The 22,299-nt window shown below is 39.9% G+C and overlaps 1 protein-coding gene across 1 annotated transcript; it reads right to left on the bottom strand.

Annotated features, from left to right (window-relative positions):
* Nucleotides 1–936: 936 nt before the first annotated feature.
* On the bottom strand, nucleotides 937–21,678 carry pgap1 (post-GPI attachment to proteins inositol deacylase 1). Its single transcript, XM_026295348.2, has 26 exons — nucleotides 21,423–21,678; nucleotides 20,586–20,739; nucleotides 19,394–19,569; nucleotides 18,748–18,919; nucleotides 18,354–18,514; nucleotides 17,997–18,049; nucleotides 17,820–17,886; nucleotides 17,495–17,600; nucleotides 17,264–17,322; nucleotides 17,012–17,095; nucleotides 13,428–13,477; nucleotides 13,187–13,238; nucleotides 13,029–13,106; nucleotides 12,601–12,676; nucleotides 12,438–12,511; nucleotides 12,297–12,348; nucleotides 12,146–12,212; nucleotides 11,927–12,032; nucleotides 11,798–11,836; nucleotides 11,433–11,617; nucleotides 10,998–11,225; nucleotides 10,745–10,880; nucleotides 10,378–10,428; nucleotides 9,991–10,202; nucleotides 7,423–7,527; nucleotides 937–7,337 (listed from the first exon to the last, which is right to left on the bottom strand). The coding sequence occupies exons 1-26, from the start codon at nucleotides 21,552–21,554 to the stop codon at nucleotides 7,199–7,201; spliced, it is 2,814 nt and encodes a 937-aa protein (XP_026151133.1). The 5' UTR covers nucleotides 21,555–21,678; the 3' UTR covers nucleotides 937–7,198.
* Nucleotides 21,679–22,299: the final 621 nt, after the last annotated feature.

Below are 22,299 nucleotides of genomic sequence, written 5' to 3'. Positions count from 1 at the left end.
ACTGCTAATACTACTACTACTGCAGCACAGTTCTTAATGCAGGACTTTTCTGCCACCATTGGGACCCAACTCTTCTTTCCCCACTAGAGAACCGGTGAATGAACACATGCCTGCAGAACAACACATGTCCAGAGTGTTAATTATAGAGGCCTGTTGTCAATTAGGCCAAAATAGGACCCCAGGGGCTCTTATTCAGTGACAAACGAGGCCCCTGTGTGAATGAATGTATGACGTCTGTTGACACTTTTTATTGTCACAACCTGTGGACGGTCAGGTGTTGTCTGATACACGGCGCCCCCTGGTGAGTGGTCAGCAGAAGTGCAGCCACACTCCAACATTCATTGAAACTGGTAAAACACAAACTGTGGTGCAAACAGAGCAGCCGGGAAACAGCCCTGTTTGTTGAGACCCACAGCCACAGGGAGCATGTCAGACCAACACACAATCATAGCAATGAGCTCACATGGCTTGGTGCACACTTGCTGAATATACAGGACATTTGTTTACCTTTTAACTCTGGCTTGGTCTGTCATTTCATCCTAAAACGTTCCACTCCTTCACCAAGGTGGCAAAAGACATGGGCCGTGTTCATCATCCACTTAACACACCTACTGTCACTAACACTGGTGTTACTATTACTAATTAGATAAAGTGCTGTGGGCTACTGAGTGCTTGACTGACATTTTCCTCACCCAGCGGGGAACTGTGTTGAATCGGCAGGGGGCGGGACAACTTACAAGTTTATTATTCTTCATGGATGTATTAAGAATTATATAAATGATATAAGGTCACATGGCCTCCCGTGATTTCCAGTGCAGCTCCACCCACATTCAACCAGAGCACAGGTATCAGCCAGATCACTCATGTTGTGTGGGTGTGCAGGACAGTTCACTCACACCCATAACACACCCATAAAAGTCACATATGACCATAACAGTATTTCTAGATTTTATTGCAACAACAATGGTGCAAAAACTGCACAGTCTGCCTGTTTACAATGACATCAGATAAAAATGTGAGAAATATAAAGACATCAAAGCAATCAATTTTGACACAAAGCTTTAACCTGAGGATTAGGTGCTGTTCCACACTAGCTTCAGACCAGAAAATACATATAAGCTACCCCTTATATGTAATAGAGCCTTTCTTTTCTTTTCTTTCACCCAATAACCTGACACATTAGCAAATGTCAGAGGGCTAACTAGTTCTGCACAGCTAGCAGGAGGTTACAGGTTTTAAGGTCACAGTATAGCCAGAAGCAAAATAAAGGACAGGGTTATTACCTGACTTAAAAGCAATTACAGAAAGTAGTAACATTTAGTGGGTTAACAGTTTACAGTACTCATATTACAGCTATACACTGAAATACCTTTCATTACTTGGAAAGGAAAACGATAGTGATAAACATAACTAACACTACTCACATTTAGGTTGTGATAACCTTTCAACAATGATCACCGTTGTCACTGAATTTTAGAGTTTTATCCAGTTGTCATTTAGAAGTGATTCTATGTGCTATACTGTGGTATATCCAAAAGGCAAGAACATCTGTTTGATGTTAATTCAACACTGCATTAATCTTAAATAAGTGCACACATTGATGTGCAAAAATGATGACTGTTCCTTATTCTGTGAACAATTTATTTTTAAGTAAATCAACCTAAGAGCCTATTTTTGTTCTGGCACTTGATTTATCAAAAAAGCAGCTAGGCCTCTGGCAGTTGAACATAATTTGCCAGGTGAACGTTTCCTGTGATTCATTTGTGAGTGCAGCACATGACACTAATTTTAGTGTACTAAATGCTACAAAGCTCAGGAAACAAAAACATAAATAAAATAAACAATCTCATAAAAAGAGGGGTAAGCCCACATTGTATTACAATGTGGATTTAAATAGATATATGTCAACTAGATAGTTGATTTTGGGTTCATAAAATTAAAAACTTGATTCTCTGCAATTTTGTGGACCAATCTTCAAAGTTAAAACCTAATTTAGGATGGATTAAGCATTAATTAAGTGTGGCTAATTCAGTTAGGAAATAAAACCCTCAGGTGTACATCTGAAAGTCTGGAACAACAGGATCACAGTGAACACCAATATAAATCAATTATATTTATTAAAACCTAACTCTCATCTTAGTAATTTGTTCTACAAAGTAGTGTATGCCACCAGTTCACAATGAGGCAGACAATGTGCATCTCAAAGCACTAAAACTGCACCAGACAAGCACACACAACAACTGATCACTTCCACTACTACTACTGTACAAACTCAAACACGTAGCAACATTCAGTGCAGATACATTCACATTGGGAACAATTGCAGTGTATTTGCAGAGCATGTTGATGTATGATTGTACATTTGCCTGAGGGGCAAGTGTGACTGGTCCCTAATGAACTAATCTTACTGCCATGCTGAGGGTTTTTGTGAGTCAACACATTACCACAGAATCACTGATGTACACTTACTGTACATTCATTACAGGCCTTTATCGTTTAGCCAGTGCACAGCTGCTGAGGACTGATTGGTTTTGATCTGACAGGCAGGAATGAAACAGGCACTCTGCTGCATACAGGAGACAGCAGAAAGGCACAGCAGCTGCTCCACTGACATGAGGGGTAGTGAGCAACAGCAAGATGAGAGACAGAGCAATAACAGATTAACTCAGAGAGGAATTAAATAAAAAACTCAACCATCAAACACACCAACACCAAAACCTGATGTTTTTGTTCAATTTCCCACAGTTTTTCTGCTAACACAGATATACGTGATTGACTAAACTATAATGACTAAGTACTGTCATTCTGGTGGCAGCAGCTATATATCTTTGACAAAGACAGAGGAAATAAAACCTGAATCCAAAAAGCAAAAACAATGTTAGCCCCTACATGCCCACAACACAGCAAACTTATTGTAGCAATGGATAATGCATGATCATGACAAAATGTCCCTTTTGTAGTAGGTTTTGTTAACATAAAAAAAATAAATAAATAATGCAGAACTCCAGCCTCATCTTCTAAGGTTAAAATCCAGAACCACAAGAAATCCATGTGTTCTTAGATATTAATAAAATGTTTTCGAATAGTCACTATGGACCTACTACTCCATGTGTGATTGCAGAAGGACACATGATGTGATCACTTTAAGATTAAAGAATAATAATTTAAAAATATCATTACAAGTAAGACCAAGGGTGATGGACTGCTTGGCCATTAAGAGGCATTCATATAACAGCCACTACAACAGCTAACCACACCTGAAAAAACAGTAATGGATTAAATACAAGATCATTTTTTAATTAACCACAATACTGTAGAAGCACAAACTAAAGAGAATTGTACTCCTAAGTTTTAAAAATATTCCTTCAGAAGAATAAAGCTTGAATCATACTATACAGGTGTATCATGCAACACTGAACAGATGTCACGTGGTGTTTGACTGAACATAAATTCAAAACAAAATCGCAGAAGTTTAAGACTTTAAACCTTTTGTAGCCAAAACATTCAGCCTCTGCTGCCCTGCAAAAAATACCAACATGTTCTTATAGAGATGCACAGAAATATATGTAGCCTACTTACTACTTTAACAGAAAAATAAAGCTGTGGATTTTTTTCACATTGAGAGTGAAATATTTTTTCTCTTATCATCTTAGTGACGTCGTCATTGTGACCCAGGGGAATATAAAGCAATAACTTCTGAAAATGTTACCAGTGTTGTAATTAGGTAATGTAACTACATAACTCAAATACATGTGATGTATGATAAATGGATATTGATTGACATGAGTCCCATAAATCACAGGTCTTCTAGGGAACACAACAGAGCTTGTCCATATATTTCACAGTCTCATACAAAGTGAATTAGATTAGAGGCTGTAAATTATACCTTCTGCCAACTGCCTTTTTTGCCACTATTTTTGTTGACTGAATGATTAGTAACCTATTACTATTATAGCTTGATTTTAAAAGTCACTGAGGATTAAAAACATTTCTTAGCTTGGCACCTGTTCTAAGGTCCTACTTCTTATTTGGCAAGTTAGCAGTTAACAGGGTGGCCACACATTTACAGCAACTTACAGAGTGCTCAGATCGTCCAATATCAATTACTGCTTTTCTCTTTCCTTGACCTCTGAATACTTCTGTGTAGCATGTAAATAGCCTGGTTCTTACCTTTTACTTTGTGCATAGTATTTGTATATTGCACTGAAGTGGTGGGGTGAACTGTCATTTTGTTTGACCCCATTTTCTCCTGTTTTGCTTTATCTTAGTAATTGTTTTTTTCATTTAAGGATTAGGTAGCATTTTCTTTAGACGAGCTAGTTTCTTTTGTTTGTTTTGGCTTTGCTTCACCCCTACTTGTTTTGCTTCAGTTTTTATTTACTTAGCAATGTAGATTAATAAATCACCTTCTTTTCTTTTTTTGCATATTTGTCACTAGATGCTCAAACAAATTTTAATATTACACAAAGCTAACCTGAGTAAATACAAAATGCAGTTTTTGAAAATGAGGATTTCATTTATTAAGAGAAAAGAAGCTGTCCAAACCTGCTTGGCCCTACATCAAAACAGAATTGCCATCCCCTTTCTAAATAATGAATGAACTGTGGTTAACCTCATATTTTGGAAAGCTGAGTTAAACTTCACTTGCCACACCCAGGCCTGATTACTGCCAGACCCGATGAATCAAGAAATCACTTAAATAGAACCTGTCTGACAAAGTGAAGTACGCTAAAGGATCTCAAAAAGCAACACATTATACCGTGAAATACAAGAACAGATGAGAAGCAAAGTAATTGACGTATCAGTCTGGAAAAGGTTACAAAGTTATTTCTACGGCTTTTGGACTCCAGCGAAGACTGTGAGAACCTTTATCTAGAAATGAACAGTGGTGAACCTTCCCAGGAGTGGCTGCCTACCAAACTTACTCAAGAGCACAACGATGACTCATCCAGGAGCTCATGACAGAACCCAGAACATCATCTAAAGAAATGCAGGCCTCACTTGCATCAGTTGAGGTCAGTGTCCATGACTGGGCAAAATGGCTAACCTGGCTAACCTGGCTAACCTGACCAACTCTTTTCTTATTCTATACAAAGAATTAGTCTGGAATCTCTTCAGCTGAGATCAAATTCCAGGGGGTGGGCCAGTGGACGCAGAATAAACCAATCAGAGAAATGAACGATATGTTCAACAAACAAACCAAGTGTTAATCCAACATGGCGTGTGGTAGAGTAGAGAGGCTAGTGAATGACTGTTATTTTTGTTGTAAAAACATGAGAATACACAGTGTTATCACCAGTTCTCTGCATATTTCTGAGCAGAGTAAACAGCAAAAGCCAGTTGTAGAAAGATTTGCGGACTTGGGACTGGCATTGAGAAACGTGATAAACAAGTCATTGCAAATAAACAGCTGTGACTGGCCCGGCTCATTTAAAGCCAGAGGTAAAAAGTCTCTAAGGCAGGGGGTCCAGACCCTCAGTCTTTCTCTAAGACAGGACTGGGTCTGGCTGGCCAGGTGAAAAAAATGGCATCCATGGACAGTTCCAAAGTGAAAGCCACTGCTTACCAAAAAGAACACAGGCTCTTCTCACATTTGCCGAAAAACATCTTGATTATTCCCAAATATCCTGTGGGCTGATGACACAAAAGTACAACTTTGGGAAGTGTGTGTCCCATTACATCTGGCAAACATGGTGGTGTTAGTGTGATGGTGGGGCTGCTTTGCAGTTTCAGGATCTGAACGACTTGCCATAATTGATGGATCCATGAATTCTCTGTCTAGCAGAAAATCCTGATGGAGAATGTCTGGCCATCAAGCACTCTTGGCTCATGCAGCAGGACAATGATTTGAAACACAGCAGCAGGTCCACCTCTGAATGGCTCAAAAAAAAACTTAATTAAGGTTGTGGAGTGGCCTAGTCAAAGTCCGGACTTAAATCTGATTGAGATATTGGGGCATGATCTTAAACAGGCCATTCATGCTGAAAACTATCCAATGTGGCTGAATTAAAAATATTCTGCAAAGAAGAATGTGCCAAAATTTCTCCACAGTGATGTGAATGACTCATTGCAGTTGTTGCCACCAAGTGTGGGACAACCAGTTATTAGGTTTAGGAGGAAATTACTTTTTGACATAGGGCCAGGCAGGTTTTGACAGCTTTTTTCCCTTAATAAATGAAATCATTTAAAAACTGCATTTTGTATTTACTCGGGTTAGCTTTGTTTGATATTAAGGTTTGTCTGATGATATGAATCATTTAAGTGTGACAAATAAAACCAGTAGAGGTCAAACACCTAAATATATGAATTTCGATTTATCGACTGTATTTTCAACATGCCTGGCCAATAGGAAACATCTGATTTGGTGAGTAAACTGTATTTCTGTTTAAAAGAAAAGGCAGATTTGTGTGCCACCCCAGAATTAATATTCAGCCTGGCCACCCATATAAAAATTAATTTTCTCAAAAACATGAAACACAGACGACGTACAACCTCTCCTGCATATTGCAAGACACACTGAAAACTACACGTATACTAAATCCTTTTCCAAAGTAAATCTTCATTATGCTGCTGTCATCGTTTTGTATCATTAAATGATTAAGGAGAATGTAAACATGATAACTTTGCCTTTCTCTTATGGAACGCATGTATGATTCTGCCTCTGGTCGTGTGGCAGTACTCTGACAGGCAGTATGTCACAATTGTACAGAGATAACTCATTGCTAAGCAGTAGGCAGTGTAGGAGTTTACAGCACAGTGACCACAGTGAACAGTACCACTACAGACACTAGAAACAAAAATGAACATAAGACATTTAACAATATCACCCTGTTGAGAATCTTTAATACCAGTAGCTTCAATGGTTGTGGAGTTCATGCTCCTTGAAGGCAGAGCTATAGATATACAGAGTAAGGCAAACTTGGGGTCAGCTCAGTCCAAATGAGCTATATTTGCACCAAATGTTCCAAGGCTATTACTTCCTCTCATTCAAAAACATGTGTAGTGTAATTGCCATGGAGCACTTAGTGCCAATATTGAGCATGCAGTTCCCCAAGCTATGTATGTCTAAGGCTCTGCTGCATGGCAGTTTGATAGGACTTTTTGGGACAAATCAGTCTCAACCAGCTTTAGTGAGTCAGGCTGTAACTTAGAGAAAGGCTTGTTATGGTAGAGAAAGTCTCAAACCAGTCAGATACCATCAAAGCAGACAACACAAGGCCAGAGGGATGAGTGCTGCCAACAGGAAGTATGTGACTCTGTAGAGGTGAAGAGGAGAGAAGGTCACCATGGTGATGGCCAAGGGTAAAGGGAGGCAGGATGTCAAATGCAGGAGTTTACTGAAAAAGATTTTAAAAAAAAATGTGTGACACTGTTACAGGATAATAAAGCTCACAGGAGGTGAGTGTGCTGGTGTCTTCTTACCTGTTGCTGAGTTTTAAAGTGTTGCAGTTAATAAGCAGCATGTACACAATGATCAGAGGCACAATGTGTGGCCAACAAGGGTCAGGATCTAGCCGGGTTGAATACCTGCAGAAGTTCACAATGAAGGTTACATAAAGACATTTATATCTGGTTCCATTCCTTTTTTTTTTTTAATACCATCTGACCACTGTATTGAACATTATTTGATTTATACGCTATTTATTTTGGTGTACATTTGCCTTATTACTAAGAAGCTATACTGAAAAATATTCCTTCTAACATAGTTAAATGGATTGCAGCCATACATACCAGGTTTTAGTATAATCGCTAAAAGTTAAAATATTAAACAAGTCACTAGCATAACAGTCAAAATCAAAAATCTATGGTTCTCCTTCCCCTCCCTTTTCCTGCTCAGTTGCACTCAGATATGTTTTGGAGCATATTTCAAATAATATTTTACAGGATTAAACACTGTTGCTAGAAATGTCCTGTTTTCAGCATGAGAGGTCAAGCTCGGCAAGGCATCAGCACACTGCTAAACCTATAAACAAGATTATTTAAAGACTTTAAAAAAAAAAAAAAACCTTATTTATACCATTTTAAATGAAATTTAAATATAGGCTGCCAAAAGTGAAACTTTAGCCACACAGACATTTGTTCAAAATAAATAGTAGGGTAGGAGTTAAAATCCAAATGTGTTTGATGTGAAAGGAAAATAAAAATATTACTGCCATCTATGAAAGTGAAAGTGAATCTCAGAACATTAATGATCAACAGACTAACCTACTGATAGCCTAATACTGTCCTTTTGAAAGAAAAAAATTCTATCATTTGTCACATGAATCCTAGTAAACATACAGTTCTTTTTAAGTGATGTGTTTACACATGGCTTCTATTCTCCTGTTGCACACAAGACAGAACAATATTCTTATTTGGTCAGAGTGTCAGACCCTAGACTTTCCTTTACCCTGCAGGATTCCAGTGAACATGCACCCCATATAGACAAGACGTTACACTGGAAGTGTAGGATGTGTGATATGTAACACATGCATTTCAATAACACAGCTGAATGTCAGCAACTGAAAGTGTAGACAAGGAGATAGTTCCACTGATGCAGCAGAGATCAGAAATAATTCTTCTACAGTATGGAAGATTCGAGAAATTTTTGCAGCAATGTGATTAAAAACATTTAAGACCCATCTAATCTGAATTGGAAACAATTTAAAAGGCTTTTATTAGTTAAAATGTATTTAACCCTTGTGCACTGTTCAAAAACACTAGCCTTTTGTTATGTTCGGGATGAAAACATCCACTAAAATAAACTGCTGAAAAAATAAATCAGATAAATATTTTTTTTCAACTTTTTTTTGCATAAATCTGTTTATCAACTTCAGCTCTGATCAAAACTACCAAATGTTTAAAAAGTTTCATAAGTGATGTCACAGATTTGGAGGAAAAAAAAGGTCTCTCTCTCGCGTGACCTTTGTGTGTTGACCCTGAGGTGTCTGAGAAAATCAGAATATGTACCTCAGCTCTAAAAACAAAGGTTCTACATTGAGCACACAAAAACAAAGTAAGTATATTTAGGCACCTGCTGCCTTTTGATGGGGAGAAGTACAGACTAAACAAAAACAGAATAAGTGGATATAAACATGCCAGTGGCTTCATTCGTACCAAAGTTTTGGAAATGATTATGCAGCCTGACCCCTCCAGCAAGCTGCAGAATATATCGTCTTCTCTCTCTGACGCCACTGATTCAGGAGAATCCTGCTCCTTTTTTGTGGCAGCCTCATCATCCTCTCCACACCTCAGGGTCAACACACAAAGGTCTCTCTCTTGCACGCGCACTCACAATAATATGCTGATATAGTCCATATAAAACTCCATATAAAAGCCAGCAATGGTTGCAGTTTTCTATGCATAGGTCTGTGTAAAGGGTTAATGGGGCCACTTGGTTGTCAACAGTAAAAATCACAAATTTTACTATTTTCCCAACAAGGGAAACCACCAACCATCATGAATGCATGATTATATAGTGTCATAGCTGTGCAGTCAAAAATGTCATTGTAATGGCAGTCAATGAAGCAAAAACATCCACGAACAGCAAATTAGTCAGAAAAAATTAAAATCTGATCCTGCACAAAAACTAACAATGCTTGTTAACATGTTGTTACTAATCTTTTGACATATCCAAGACAGTGATGGGGGGTAAAAAAATATATATATCCAGCCCACAATCACTTTTTATATTGAAAATAAGTCATTTTGTGTGTTTCTTTCCTCCAAATCAAATATGAAATTGGCATTTAAAGATTTTCGTCGATGAAAACATCCTGAACAGTAGATGAGGGTTAAGACATTGGAAGATATTTTAGAACTGCAAGTACCCTGATGAAATATTTTACAATGTGCCAATTTTTCTAAGACAAGATACAATGAACGTGAAAAGACTTTATACGAAATAACTAACGTGAATTTTAATGAGCATCAGCAATGTGAAGCTTTAATGTCTTGCTCTAAGGCACTTTACCGTTAACATATTCCACTGATGCCATTTTAATACTGTACCTCAGGTTGCGGATCCAGTGGATCAGTGACGGAGCACTGAGCATTACAGGTAGCGTGAAGAGTGATGATAGGCAGAGGTGGAACTGTAGGTCATCCCTCACCTCCTGCAGGGCACACTCCGACAACAGGGGTGTGCCATTACATTCTTTAGACTGGTCCAAGGGCTTTGCATCCATTCTGCCATTCTCAGCTTCTTTGTGCGTCTGGGGTGCCTAAAAAGATTGTGGAAATTCAACATTTTTAAGGACAAAACTGTTTTGCAAGATTGTAAAACCTGGTTGTGTATTCACACTACTAGCATCCTCAGTACCATCACTGTGAAACCTCAGCTCCTGGTTTATCTGGTTGTTGGTGGTGTAATTGAAGCAAACAGAATTGAAATCTTACCAGATTCAACATGTGACTCAGAGATCGTTCTGTCATCCGTATCCTTAGTACCTGCGCATGCAAAGTAAAAAAAAAAAAAAAAAAAAAAGATTCAAAACATAATTGGTAGAAATTCTCGTTGCAATATTTGGATGGGAGACTTGTATGTAACAAAAACAATGCTTTAAAACTACTGACATGCTGCACATTAATTGTTTGTGCAGTCCCAGTTTGAATCAAACACCTGACACTGGCAGATCAGGCTTTACAATGTTGGCAGCTCGAGACAAGACAAGATAAATATTGTATTCAACCTGATTTAAGTATTGACTGGGACTTTGCTAAATCACTGCTGAAGCTGATTGACCAAAAGCACCTTGAGACTCACCCTATATAAGTGGAGCAGAAAGGCAGCTAACAATGACAATGCTGCACATGACACCGCGCTCATAACAGTTAGACACAGAGTAAGGAACACTTGGGTCTGCAGTCGCAAGGTCCCACAGTCTCTGAATACAAATGGTCTGCAGATAGAAAGGAAAATGAAAATCAAGTCAGAATGATATTTTTTCAGATGTTTATGTTATTCAGCCAGACCATCCAATTACAGCCCTAAATCATAGTTTAATACTCAACTATACCTGTGTAGTGGAGCCAGTATTAATGAGAACAGTCGTATAATGAAACAAAGCAGTGTGCTCCCCCAGTATGCCACAGCTGCGCCCAAAATGTAAAGTAGAGGGGACAGGAGATGGGGCCATTCTTTAGCTGGTACCACACTATGAAATGTTCCATCGGGTAAAGTTGACGGGAGGTTATCCATAGGTGGAAGACAAAGAATGGACCAAACCTCTTGAAAACCACTATAGCTGAGAGGAGGGAGAAACAGGAGGATTAGGAAGAAAAAACATGGTTTGAGAATATTCAGGTATTTTCAAATAACATCTCTAAAAATCAAAGCTGTGGACATGTGATTGAAAGCTCTGGAAAAAGCAAACACGAGTGTCAAATTTCCATTCCCATGACCAAGAACAAGCTTTCACACTCAATTTCAACTTTACATTTCCAATGCCTACCTAAGTAAAATGTGCAGAATATAAACGGGCAGGTTGACTTTATGAGGCTGCAGGCCTTTGCTCACCACCTGGCTCATGTCAACAGCTCGTCTTGATTTCAGAATGGAGGACAACTGCCCCCCCCAGGCCAGGAGGAGAGTTACCGCCGTGTACACTGGCACAATAGGACCACAAAACCTCAGTATCTGTCCGACAGCAGAGAGCACATCAGAGCTGAGATGGGTTTGATCATAATGAACCACTGTTCATCAAGAACAATACATATCAATATAATTGGAATATTTGTTTACAGAAGGTGTGAATTATTTTAAAATGTTATTTAAAAAACGTATGTGTGAAACAGCAATACAAGACAGTTATTATACCTGCCCCAGCATCCTAGGAAATGAAATCCTTATTGACACCTGAACCAGAAAGTAAACATAATGTTACAAGGCCACATTACTGATAAAACATGAATTCCTGTAGTTGATTCCAAGAGCTAAGAATAGTACCTTATACTGGCAGTTGGGGGCAGTATGGAGCTGAAGAAGGACACCTGAGTTATTGTCTGGACGACTTGTATGGAGCATCCCTGAGATCTCAGTCACTGAGGGCACACTGGCCGACAGACAGATCACATCAGGTCACACAGAAAGTGTGAGGGAGACATGTACACTTAACAAGAGAAAAAAAAAAACAACATTCTGGAGCCAGACATGGACATAACTAACCTGACTGTTGTTAAAGAGTCCTCTCTAAACCATGGCACGCTTATTCTGTACACACTGGGCAATCTATCTGCAGACAAGCATCCAATGTTTTTTTTTATTATTGTTATTACAGCATATGTTCATATAGTCATGCATCAAAAGACAAACTCACCTTTATGTACTTTGCACTGGCTTCCAACAGTGATTCTAAAAGCCTGATAAACCTAAAAACATAGGTGATCAAAACTCAGTGACACAGCAGAAACAAGGATACTGAGTCTAGCAGGTATGTCCTGAAACAATTAAAGGGTACCTGGTGAAAGTGTTGCAGCTCAATAGTATGAAGAAGTCCAGAGGAGTTGACTGTAACATCACTGGCAGTCAAACCTGCAAAACCCAACTAAAGTCTAAGACTAAGCTGAAACGGGGCTCTTCTCAGAGGTCTGAGAATCACTGTTAACACAAACACAACTCACCAAAGGACAGGACATGTGGTACAGGGACAGACGCAGTCTGAGATTTTTGTCTCTGCCACTCGCACTCCACTGTAAACTGTGGAACAGACAAATCTTAGTCTTAGTCAATCTCAGTTTGACTTTTGAGTTGTTTAAACAAACATACCTAGCGTCAGGCAGCTGTGACTGAAATTTGTCCAGTACTTTGTTTTAAGACCAAAAGCCTGTAAAACTAAGGATCTATCCCCATGACGTTATGCAGTACTTTATAAAAATCATACAATAGTGAACATCGGCATATTAACACTGTCACTGTGAGCTTAGTACATACAGCCTTACAGAGACACCAGCGGGACTCTTATATCGTGCTAATGTTTATTCCTCTACAGGGGCACAAAGGCAGAAAGACACAGGACAGAAGAAGACAGACTAGGTAGGTTGGAATGTACCTGTCTGCCATTGAGGTTGGAGGCTGAAACAACTAGATGAGTAACTGAGGACAAGTTGCTAAGACTGAGAATCAGGACCTGAGGAGGAGGACAGACCATTAGCAGCAACCATTAGCAGCTCAAACTGGACTGGGCAGTGTCTTAGCTTGAATAATTACCTTGTATGGAGGGAGAAGTTCAGTTCCCATGGACAGATCTACTGCATGCACACTACAAAATCCAAACAACACAAATGAAGCAGAACAGAAATACAAACATCATCTAACATAAACACAAAACACATCAAATGTTTTTCAAGAAACTATAGAACATAATGGCAGTAAAACAAAACACTGACAAGGCTTAAGATATTCACAATATACAGCAAGTGGCAGGGACAGAAAGTAATCATACTCTCACCATGAAGAACCATTCTTGTGCACACAGCCATACACCCAGCTAGTCATCTCCTGTTGGAAACACACCAGAATTCGTTTTCTTCCACAATTAATTTGATGACTGAGATTTAGTGCTATTTCTCAGGGCATGTTAACAGAAAAGAACCAACATATTCCAATGATACAGGACCAAATATATTTCTACAGACAGTGCAGTATTCAGACCCCATTCACTTTTTTCAATTTTGTTATGCTGTTGCCTGATAATACAATTGTCATTTTTTTCCTCCCAATCTATAGTAATATAGATAGTATAGATACAGTAATCTAACCTTGAAGTAATAAATGCATGAAATAGTTTTTCTGCATAATTTTGAGACAGGATGTTCCTAATTTTGGCAATGTTGCGTAAGTGAAAGAAGGCGGTTCTGGAGAATTGTTTTATGTGTGAATTAAAGGCCATATCCTGGTCAAAAATAACTCCAAGGTTTTTCACAGTAGTGCTGGAGGCCAGGGCTATGACATCTGAAGTAACTATATTTTTAGAAAAGATGTTTCTGAGGTTTTTAGGTCCAAATACAATAACTTTAAGTTTGAGTTTAAAAGTAGAAAGTTACTGGTCATCCAGACCTTTATGTCCTTTAGACACGCCTAAATTCTGGCTAACTGGTTTGTGTTATTAGGTTTCATAGATAGATACAGCTGAGTGTCATCTGCATAGCAGTGGTAATTAATAGAGTGCTTCCAAATAACACTGCCTAAAGGAAGCATGTATACGGTGAACAGAATCGGTTCTAGCACAGAACCTTGTGGAACTCCATAATTAACTTTTGTGCACGTGGAAGGTTCATCATGGACATTAACAAATTGGAATCTGTCCAATAAATAAGACTGAAACCATTTTAACGCTGTTCCTTTGATTACAATCACATGCTCCAGTCTCTGTAATAAGATGCTGTGGTCAGTAGTGTCAAACGCAGCACTAAGGTCTAGGAGGACAAGTATAGAAATGAGTGCCTTATCTGAGGCTAAGACAAGATCGTTGGTTACTTTTAACAGTGCTGTTTCCGTACTATGATGTGCTCTAAATCCTGATTGAAAATCTTCAAATAGTTCATTCCTGTGTAAGTGGTCTGATAGCTGCTTGGCAACAGCTTTTTCTAGGATCAGGTAACCCTAAGGCATCCCTTAGTTATGCTGCTATAGGCCTAGACTGCCCGAGGACCATTGGTGCACCGAGCTCCCCTCCCCTCTCTTCCTCTCCTCCCCCCCTCACATGTATATTCCACCACTGACTGTCACTAACCTTGTGCTCTCTCTCTCTCCCCTAGTTTGTGCTTTCGCTCTCTCTCTCTCTCTCTCTCTCTCTCTCTCTCCGGTCCTGGAGCTGCATATCGCTGATGTGCAGTAACTGGCCCTACCGACCTGAAGCACAAAACTGCTATTGTTGTTTATTGTTGCTGTTCTTTTCTCTCTCCTCTATCCACTCACCCTGAACTGGTCGAGGCAGATGGCCGCCCAAACTGAGCCCAGTTCTGCTGGAGGTTTTTTCTTCCATTAAAGGGAGTTTTTCCTCTCCACTGTCGCCAATTGCTTGCTCATAAGGGATTTGTTGGTTTGTTTTTTGTTTTTGTAAAGTGCCTTTAGATGATTTGTATTGTGATTTGGCACTATACAAATAAAATTGAATTGAATATTTAATAATCCACATCTGACTGTTCTGTTTTTCTGTCCAATAAGAGGAGTAGTCTTAATTTTTATTAGGTTTTTATGAATAACTCATCTTGTGTTAACTTCTGATTTATATGATTCAGATGTACGAGGAGCAGACACAATCTCTACGAGGTTTGGGGGGGAGGAAGGGGCGGCTCAAAGGAAACTGCGGAGACCCTTAGAGCCTTTACTCAGTACTTAGTTGAAGCACCTATGTCAGCAATTATAGCCTCAAGTCTTTTTGGGTATAACAGAACAAGCTTTACATTCCTGGACTGTGGGATTTTCTGCCATTTTTCTTTGAAAATCCTCTCAAGCTCAGTCAGGTTGGATGGGGACCATTGATGGACAGCCATTTTCAGGTCTCTTCAGAGATGTTGTTCCGAAGCCACTCCTGTGTTATCTTGGCTGTGTGCTTAGGGTCGTTGTCATGTTGGAAGGTGAACCTTCTGAGGTATTGGGTGCTGGGGGCAGATTTTCATTGAGGATATCTCTGTACTTTGCTCCATTAAGCTTTCCCTCAACTCTGACCAGTCTCCCAGTCCCTTCTGCTGAAAGACAGTCCCACAGCATGTTGCTGCCACCACCATGCTTCACTGTTGGTATGGTGCTGGGCAGCTCATAAGAGGTGCCTGGTTTCTTCCAGACATAACGTTTAGAACTGAAGCTAAACAGTTCAATCTTGCTTTTGTCAGACTAGAGAATCTTTTCCTCAGTCTGAGAGTCCTTGAGGTGCTGGAGGGTCTTGCAGCAGGATGTGGTGCATGCGCCATACCACACAGTGATGCAGCTGGTCAGGATTCTTTTGATGGTGCCTCTGTAAGAGGTGCAAATGATGGGGCCAGGGCTCTGGCTCTTCTCAATTTGTGGAGCAAGTAGAGACGCTTCTGTGCCTTCTTGGCCAGTGATGCGGAGTTGTCAGTCCAGGAGAGGTTCTCTGTGATGTGCACATCCAGGAACTTGGTGCTGCTCACCCTCTCCACAGCAGCACTGTTGTTGGACAGGGGAGCATGCTGGGTGTGCACTCTCCTGAAGTCGACAACAATCTCCTTCGTCTTGTCCACATTCAGAGAGAGAGATTGGCGTCTCTGCATCACATGGCCAGGTGGCTCACCTTGCCACTGTAGTTTGTCTCATTTCTGTTGCTGATGAGACCCATCAGTCATTTCGTCTGCAAACTTAATGAAGAGGTTGGAGTTGTGCATTGGTGTGCAGTCGTGGGTCAGCAGAGTGAGGAGGAGGGGGCTTAGCACAAAAAAAACAAAAAAAACAAACAAAAAAAAAAAACACGAAAACACCATTCTGTCGGGAGAGAGAGAAGTCGCAGTGTGTGTACCACAACCATCTTGAGCTCATTTTTAAGTGTTATTGCAAAGGGTCTGAATACTTATATTGTAAGTTTGATATTTCAGTTTTTTCTTTTTAACAAATATACAAACATTCCTAAAATTCTGTTTTCACTTTGTCATTATGTGACACTGAGTGTAGATTAATGAGAAAAAAATGAATTTTAACAATTATAGTATCAGACTGCAAGATATCATAATTGAAAAAAGTGAAGGGGGTCTGAATACACTGTACAAAAGTTTAACCTCTCATTTGTGCATTATCTTGGATTTTGTTTTGTCTTATTCTATATAATGTGTTTATTTTAAAGCTAAACTAAATGTTTAGAAATTGTACAGAACACAAAATATAGTTTTTTTTAAAAAAAAGTTTTATATTGTCTAAATAAAAAAGTCTTAAATAGTGAAATAGTAGGATGATAATCAGACTAAACTGCAATTTTTATTTATATATGATCAATGATGTGTGTGATAAGTCTGAAACCAGGTTAGTGAAATGGAGCACTGATATGTTTGCAGCTTAAACCCAAAGAGATGCCAAACTCACCAGGTTGTCGCTCCGGCAGTAGAAATGGCTGTAGGCTTTCCTGCGACTTGACAGGGCAAACAGAAAGTATTTGGCCTGTCCTTCCTGTAGACAGAGAACAACACTGACTACAACTGCAACTGCTTTTTTTTTGTCACAATCTTTCTTAAATCATGACTAAAACAACTAGGCTGAACAAGACCAGAAGTCAGACTGGATGGAAATCTCCAGTGCAGTCCTCAACCTTTCACTGTGTGTTGGACTGTTTGGTACCTTGGGTGTGCTGTAAGCCAGGCGCAGTGTGTTAACTTCACTCCAAGCTTCAGGAAAATCTAGAAAGAAAGAAGATAAATGGAAAAGACCCTATGTAATGTGATTCTTTTTACTACTGTGATGCAATAAATCTTGCAGTTCAGTTTACTTTATAAAGTTAATACAACATCTAAAAGAAACAGGACAGAAGGCTGCTCTAAACCTCTCATGTGCAAAGTGTTACTTTCTCACCTAAACTGGAGATTGAGGTGTCTTGAGTTTCTCCTGGCATCCTGACAGGGTGTCTGATGAAGTGATGGTTAAGTACAGCCATTTTCTTCTCTGGGTTTTCTGTGAACTAGAAAGAGCACATTTGGAAAAAGATGAGGAGCTTACAATGAATATTTGTCAGATATGTCTGACAAATATTCATTGTAAGCTCCGCATCACTGAATAAACTTTAATTATTTGGTGAGCATACAATTCCCACTAGTCTAACTTATTTGTACTATGACAACTTGCTTATATATTGCTTCATATGACATTTGTCACAGAAAGTTTGTTGGTTTGAACTGACCTGTCTGGTTTCAGGATCAATGAGGTCAAAGAAAGCTCTGACAGTAGCAAGAACAAGTTCTTTGCACCTGAAACACACAGCATATGAATGACCTGAAAACTATGTAAATATGGTTCAGGATATAAACAAGATATGATAAGACTGATTAATTCCTTTTATTAATATCATGTCTTTTACCAAACAATAGAGAGGTGGTCAGTGGACACCCATGTCCTGGGAACTGCAGTTGCCTTGACAAAAGTAAAACATTGAAACAAAAATTAAAGCAGTGCAGGACCAAACACAACCTACATAGATTTCTTATACAAAACAATTCCAGGAACTTTTAGTATTGCCTGTCATGGCAGTTTTTTTTTTGGACAGTGCAAAATATATAAGAGGAGCTAAGTTCTGGACTAGTCCCTCCTGTCAAAATACAAATAAGGTTTATCAGTTTTTAAACACATTTGTGGGTTTCAGGATAGGTTCCTGTAGGGGAAACAGGCTCTATTATAAGATTAACTGCAACTTAACCAACTGACAAAGAAATCTTACCACCAGTGACAGCTTATTGTGGTCTGCTGAAGGACAAGGTAGGGCTATTAGACCAGAGCGGACCTGGTAGTCACGGTAACCGCCCCCAACAGACAGGACTGTGATGTTCCTCAGTTTGTTCGCTTGATTCACCCATTTTTGTCTTACTGTAGAGTAGAAATCTACATACAACAGGGGCAGACAGGGACAACCAATGCAAAGAGCCACCACTGATATGAATTCAGATTTTATGTTATCTTCTTGAACAAGGGCAAAAGCATTTAACATTTATATTTTTATGTCCTTGTAAAAAGTTTGGTGGTAGTTCAAGTGGCATATATATGTAGGGTATGATACAAGCTGAACAATAGATTTTCTGATTTTACTTAGAGTACCACAGGAGGGTAGTCCTTACCCAATAGGTATGGATCCAGGGCGAGCACTGGAGCCAGGTGAGGGGAGGCCTGGGTAATGATGAGGTTGACCAGACTGGTGTTGAAGCGGGGCAAAGTAAACAGCGCCCGAGCCACCACACCTCCCATGGAGTGGCCCACAAGCACCACACTCTGAGGGGGGGTCTTGAGATGCTAGCAAGACCAGAATTAAGCATTGTAAGTATTAGAAAAGTTCAACACTAGAGCCATGCCATAATAGTTTCAACTTGCAACCTGTTCTTTGACACTGTACACACAGACTGCTAACTAGCATTTAGATAGAAACACCATATGAGGCACTGTTTGTAAATCCAAATGTTAAAGGTTAAACACATGCATTGTATTGTATTTACCCACTGTTAACATTTTGGGTATTCTGTTTGCCTCCCATGTTGTCAATTTAAAAATGTTATGCTAGTGCTGTACTTATTTTTACTCCTGTGTGACATCAACTAAATGACTAAAAATGTAAATGCAGAGAGCGATGGAATGTGATACACATGTGGTATGTATTGCCCACCCTGAAATATTACTCCACCAGTGATATCCACTACCTATAGTAAGCAACCCTATAGTAAGCAACACTGTGTAACCAGTAGATGATATTTGAGATAATGAAGGGCTGACCTTATAGAGCCTCAGGATGGCTTTAATGCTCTCGTGCAGAAAGTGCGTCTGCCGGAGCAAACTGCCACCATAAAGGGCCACCAGCTCCTCATTGAAGTCCACTGTGAACACGTTGAAGTGCAGACCACCCTCTCTGCTCTCAGCCTTTCTCAAGGCCACTGAGCCCAGGGAACGAGCTTCATGAAGAAAATGAGACATTTGACGGTGTCAGATCAGTGTGATTAGGCTAGGTACTGTTACAAATGGCATCACATGTGAAAACTTGAATGGAATCATGCAGATGTGGGGTCAGTGTTGACCTTAGCTAATCACCAACATATTCTCATCTTTAATGCTTCTCTGCCAGCTGGCATGGTGCAATAATAATTTACTCACAGCTCTTATATTTTAACTTGCTGATTAGAGTCACTGAGCTTCTTGAGATCCTGAGGACTGGTATTTAAGACATAAAACTCACTTTGCTGTTCATTAAAGACTGTACTGTACAGCAGACCCCTGAAACATACCAGTAATGGATCACAGTGGCTGTTGAAAATACATCAGTTTCAAGAATGTGGTTTAAGAAATGCTGAGGAGATGGATCATCATCACAATATAAACGGTATTTATATCAATAAACAGTGTGGCTCACAACTATGAAATTCTGTGGCACAGGGAATAACAATTATCAGAATTTGGACACACTGTATTTATTAATAGGAGACATTCTTTGCTGCTCTTTTTATGGAATTTATTGAATATTGCCAGCTTTCACCTTTAATATCTAAAATGAAATTAAAATAGTATAGCATCCTCTACAACATAAACAGACAAGCATTCTACTTGAAAATGGCTGCATAATATGATCTTCAACATTTATCAGAGCCTTGAATATTTCCATGTATGCAATGTAAACACAAATCAGACTGTAGAAACCCACCCCGAGTGGTATGGAAAGCTACTGCTGTCTTGAAACCTTGAGTACAAATATGTGAAGCACAATCCTGTTTGCTTGCTGCTCAGGTAGAGACTAATCAACAAAAAGCATGAAGCCACTCTTATGTCCTCAAACTCTCTCTGCCCATCCATTTACCAAACAAAAAGGCACCTCTGAATCCCTTTGCTGCAACAATCTGTCACACACAATGTTCACCTCAAAAGCTGAAACCTGTAACAGTACATCAGCAGCTTTTCATTCATCCTGTGCACTTACCTTGTTTGTAACTGCCTGCATTTCCAGGCAGGAAGAGCACAGGAGCACCGGTGAGTTTGAGTGCTCTGGTTTCCTGGGCATACAGGCCTTCTCCATACAGGTAGAGCCCATAGGCTGGATATAGTCTGGCCAGCCGTCGAGGCAGAGCCACACGCTGACACACACACACACACACACACACACACACACACACACACAAAGACAAATTAGGATAAGGAGGTGAAGTCCTACAGCCCAGTTTAATAACCTTTTATTTTCTTTTTTGTAAGTCAAATGTTTGCATTTTGGACAGTGGTTGGACAGAGAAACAAGCATCAATGTGAAATGACACACCTTTTATAGTAAATTTACTAAGGAATATTTACACCCTGTATTCAGGTCCTCACACTGAGCAAGAATCAGCAAAAAGCATACTGCCTCCAGCTGTGCTCCACTTCTGGACAGATGAACACATCAGTGTGCATAAATAACAGTCTATATCTGACTGTCAGAGTAACGAACTCATCACACACTGAGTTATGGGTTTATAACCAGGCTACTTTTGGATGATCAAATTACAATCCCCAACAAACAGGCACACCTAGTGCCGTACAGGTACAGGTACAGGTACAGGTACAGGTACAGGTACAGGTGTAGGTGTGTAGGTGTGTGTGTGTGTGCGCGCGCGTGTACGTGCAGGACAGGAAATACCTGTGTGTGAGGTAACACCGGCCCTAACGTTACACTTCGCGTCACCAAATATCAAAATACGTTGACAAGGACGGTTTTTGCACAGAGTGTCCAGGCTGGATCCAGAGCCTGTCCAGTCCAGTATGATGTCATGATGTGTGCACTCACCCGGTACTCTGGGTACTCAAACATGTAGGTCATACTGCATCTGTTCTCCTCGAAGCCAGTCAGCAGCTCGAGCACGCCAACCCCCAAAAGCCCCAGAGCGAAAGCGTAAAAGGCCACAGCGGCGACTTTCATGGTTCAGGTCTGACTCTGCGTCTCAGACATTACAAGCGTTCAGACTCCGTGTTTCAGGCTCCATGCTGGGAGCTGCCCTGTGAGGAAGACGCAGCGCAACACGAGCTGGCACCTCACAACAGGAACTACATACGACACAGACAGTAGTGATTGGCAGGTCGCTCGTCCAATAGGAAGACAGGAGTGAGAAACTGGACCATTTGGGAGGATAAATAGCGACTGACCCGTTTTATAATATGAATTTCAACTACTTTTGTTAATTTAAATGTTTTTCTTTCGTATTGTTTCATTGCATGTTTGATTACTAACACACACAACTTTTATTGTTCTTGCCCCCATCATTCAAACATTCACAGTTTTAGGAAAATATGTGAACCCCTCGCTGGTGGTCACAACCAAAGAGGACTGGAATTAGGAGGTGGCAAACCAGTCCAGCCAGTCATACATTACTGAACAGGTCTAGAGGTTTCCTGTTAACCTTCTTGTTGAAAAGACATAAAAATGAACACACAATCACTACAAAAACCCACAAACTGCAAAACACTGCAAAATCCTGCAAAATGAGTGAAAGACAGAAAAATTGCTGTTAAAAAAAAAAAAAAAAAAATCCCACAAACTGACTACAAGTCATGTGGTTTGTCTGAGGAGGGTAGGAGAGGTGGGGGCCTCTCACATGTCTGTGCCCAGGGACCCAATGTCTCCCAACCCGTCCATGCAGCCAGTGGAAGGTGTGGGTTAGGGGTAC

This window comes from Mastacembelus armatus, chromosome 21, assembly GCF_900324485.2.
Source record: "Mastacembelus armatus chromosome 21, fMasArm1.2, whole genome shotgun sequence".
NCBI lineage: Eukaryota > Metazoa > Chordata > Actinopteri > Synbranchiformes > Mastacembelidae > Mastacembelus > Mastacembelus armatus.
The sequence above is the reverse complement of the archived record's forward strand: the minus strand, read 5'-3'. Positions and strand labels throughout refer to the sequence as shown.

Coding starts and splice junctions, on each gene's coding strand:
- pgap1 (XM_026295348.2), bottom strand. CDS start 21,554: ATGAAAGTCGCCGCTGTGGCCTTTTACGCTTTCGCTCTGGGGCTTTTG. Junction 12,677..13,028: donor CCAACCTCAATGGCAGACAG/GTACATTCCAAC, acceptor TCTGTTCCACAG/TTTACAGTGGAGTGCGAGTG. Junction 12,349..12,437: donor AGCTGCAACACTTTCACCAG/GTACCCTTTAAT, acceptor CTATGTTTTTAG/GTTTATCAGGCTTTTAGAAT.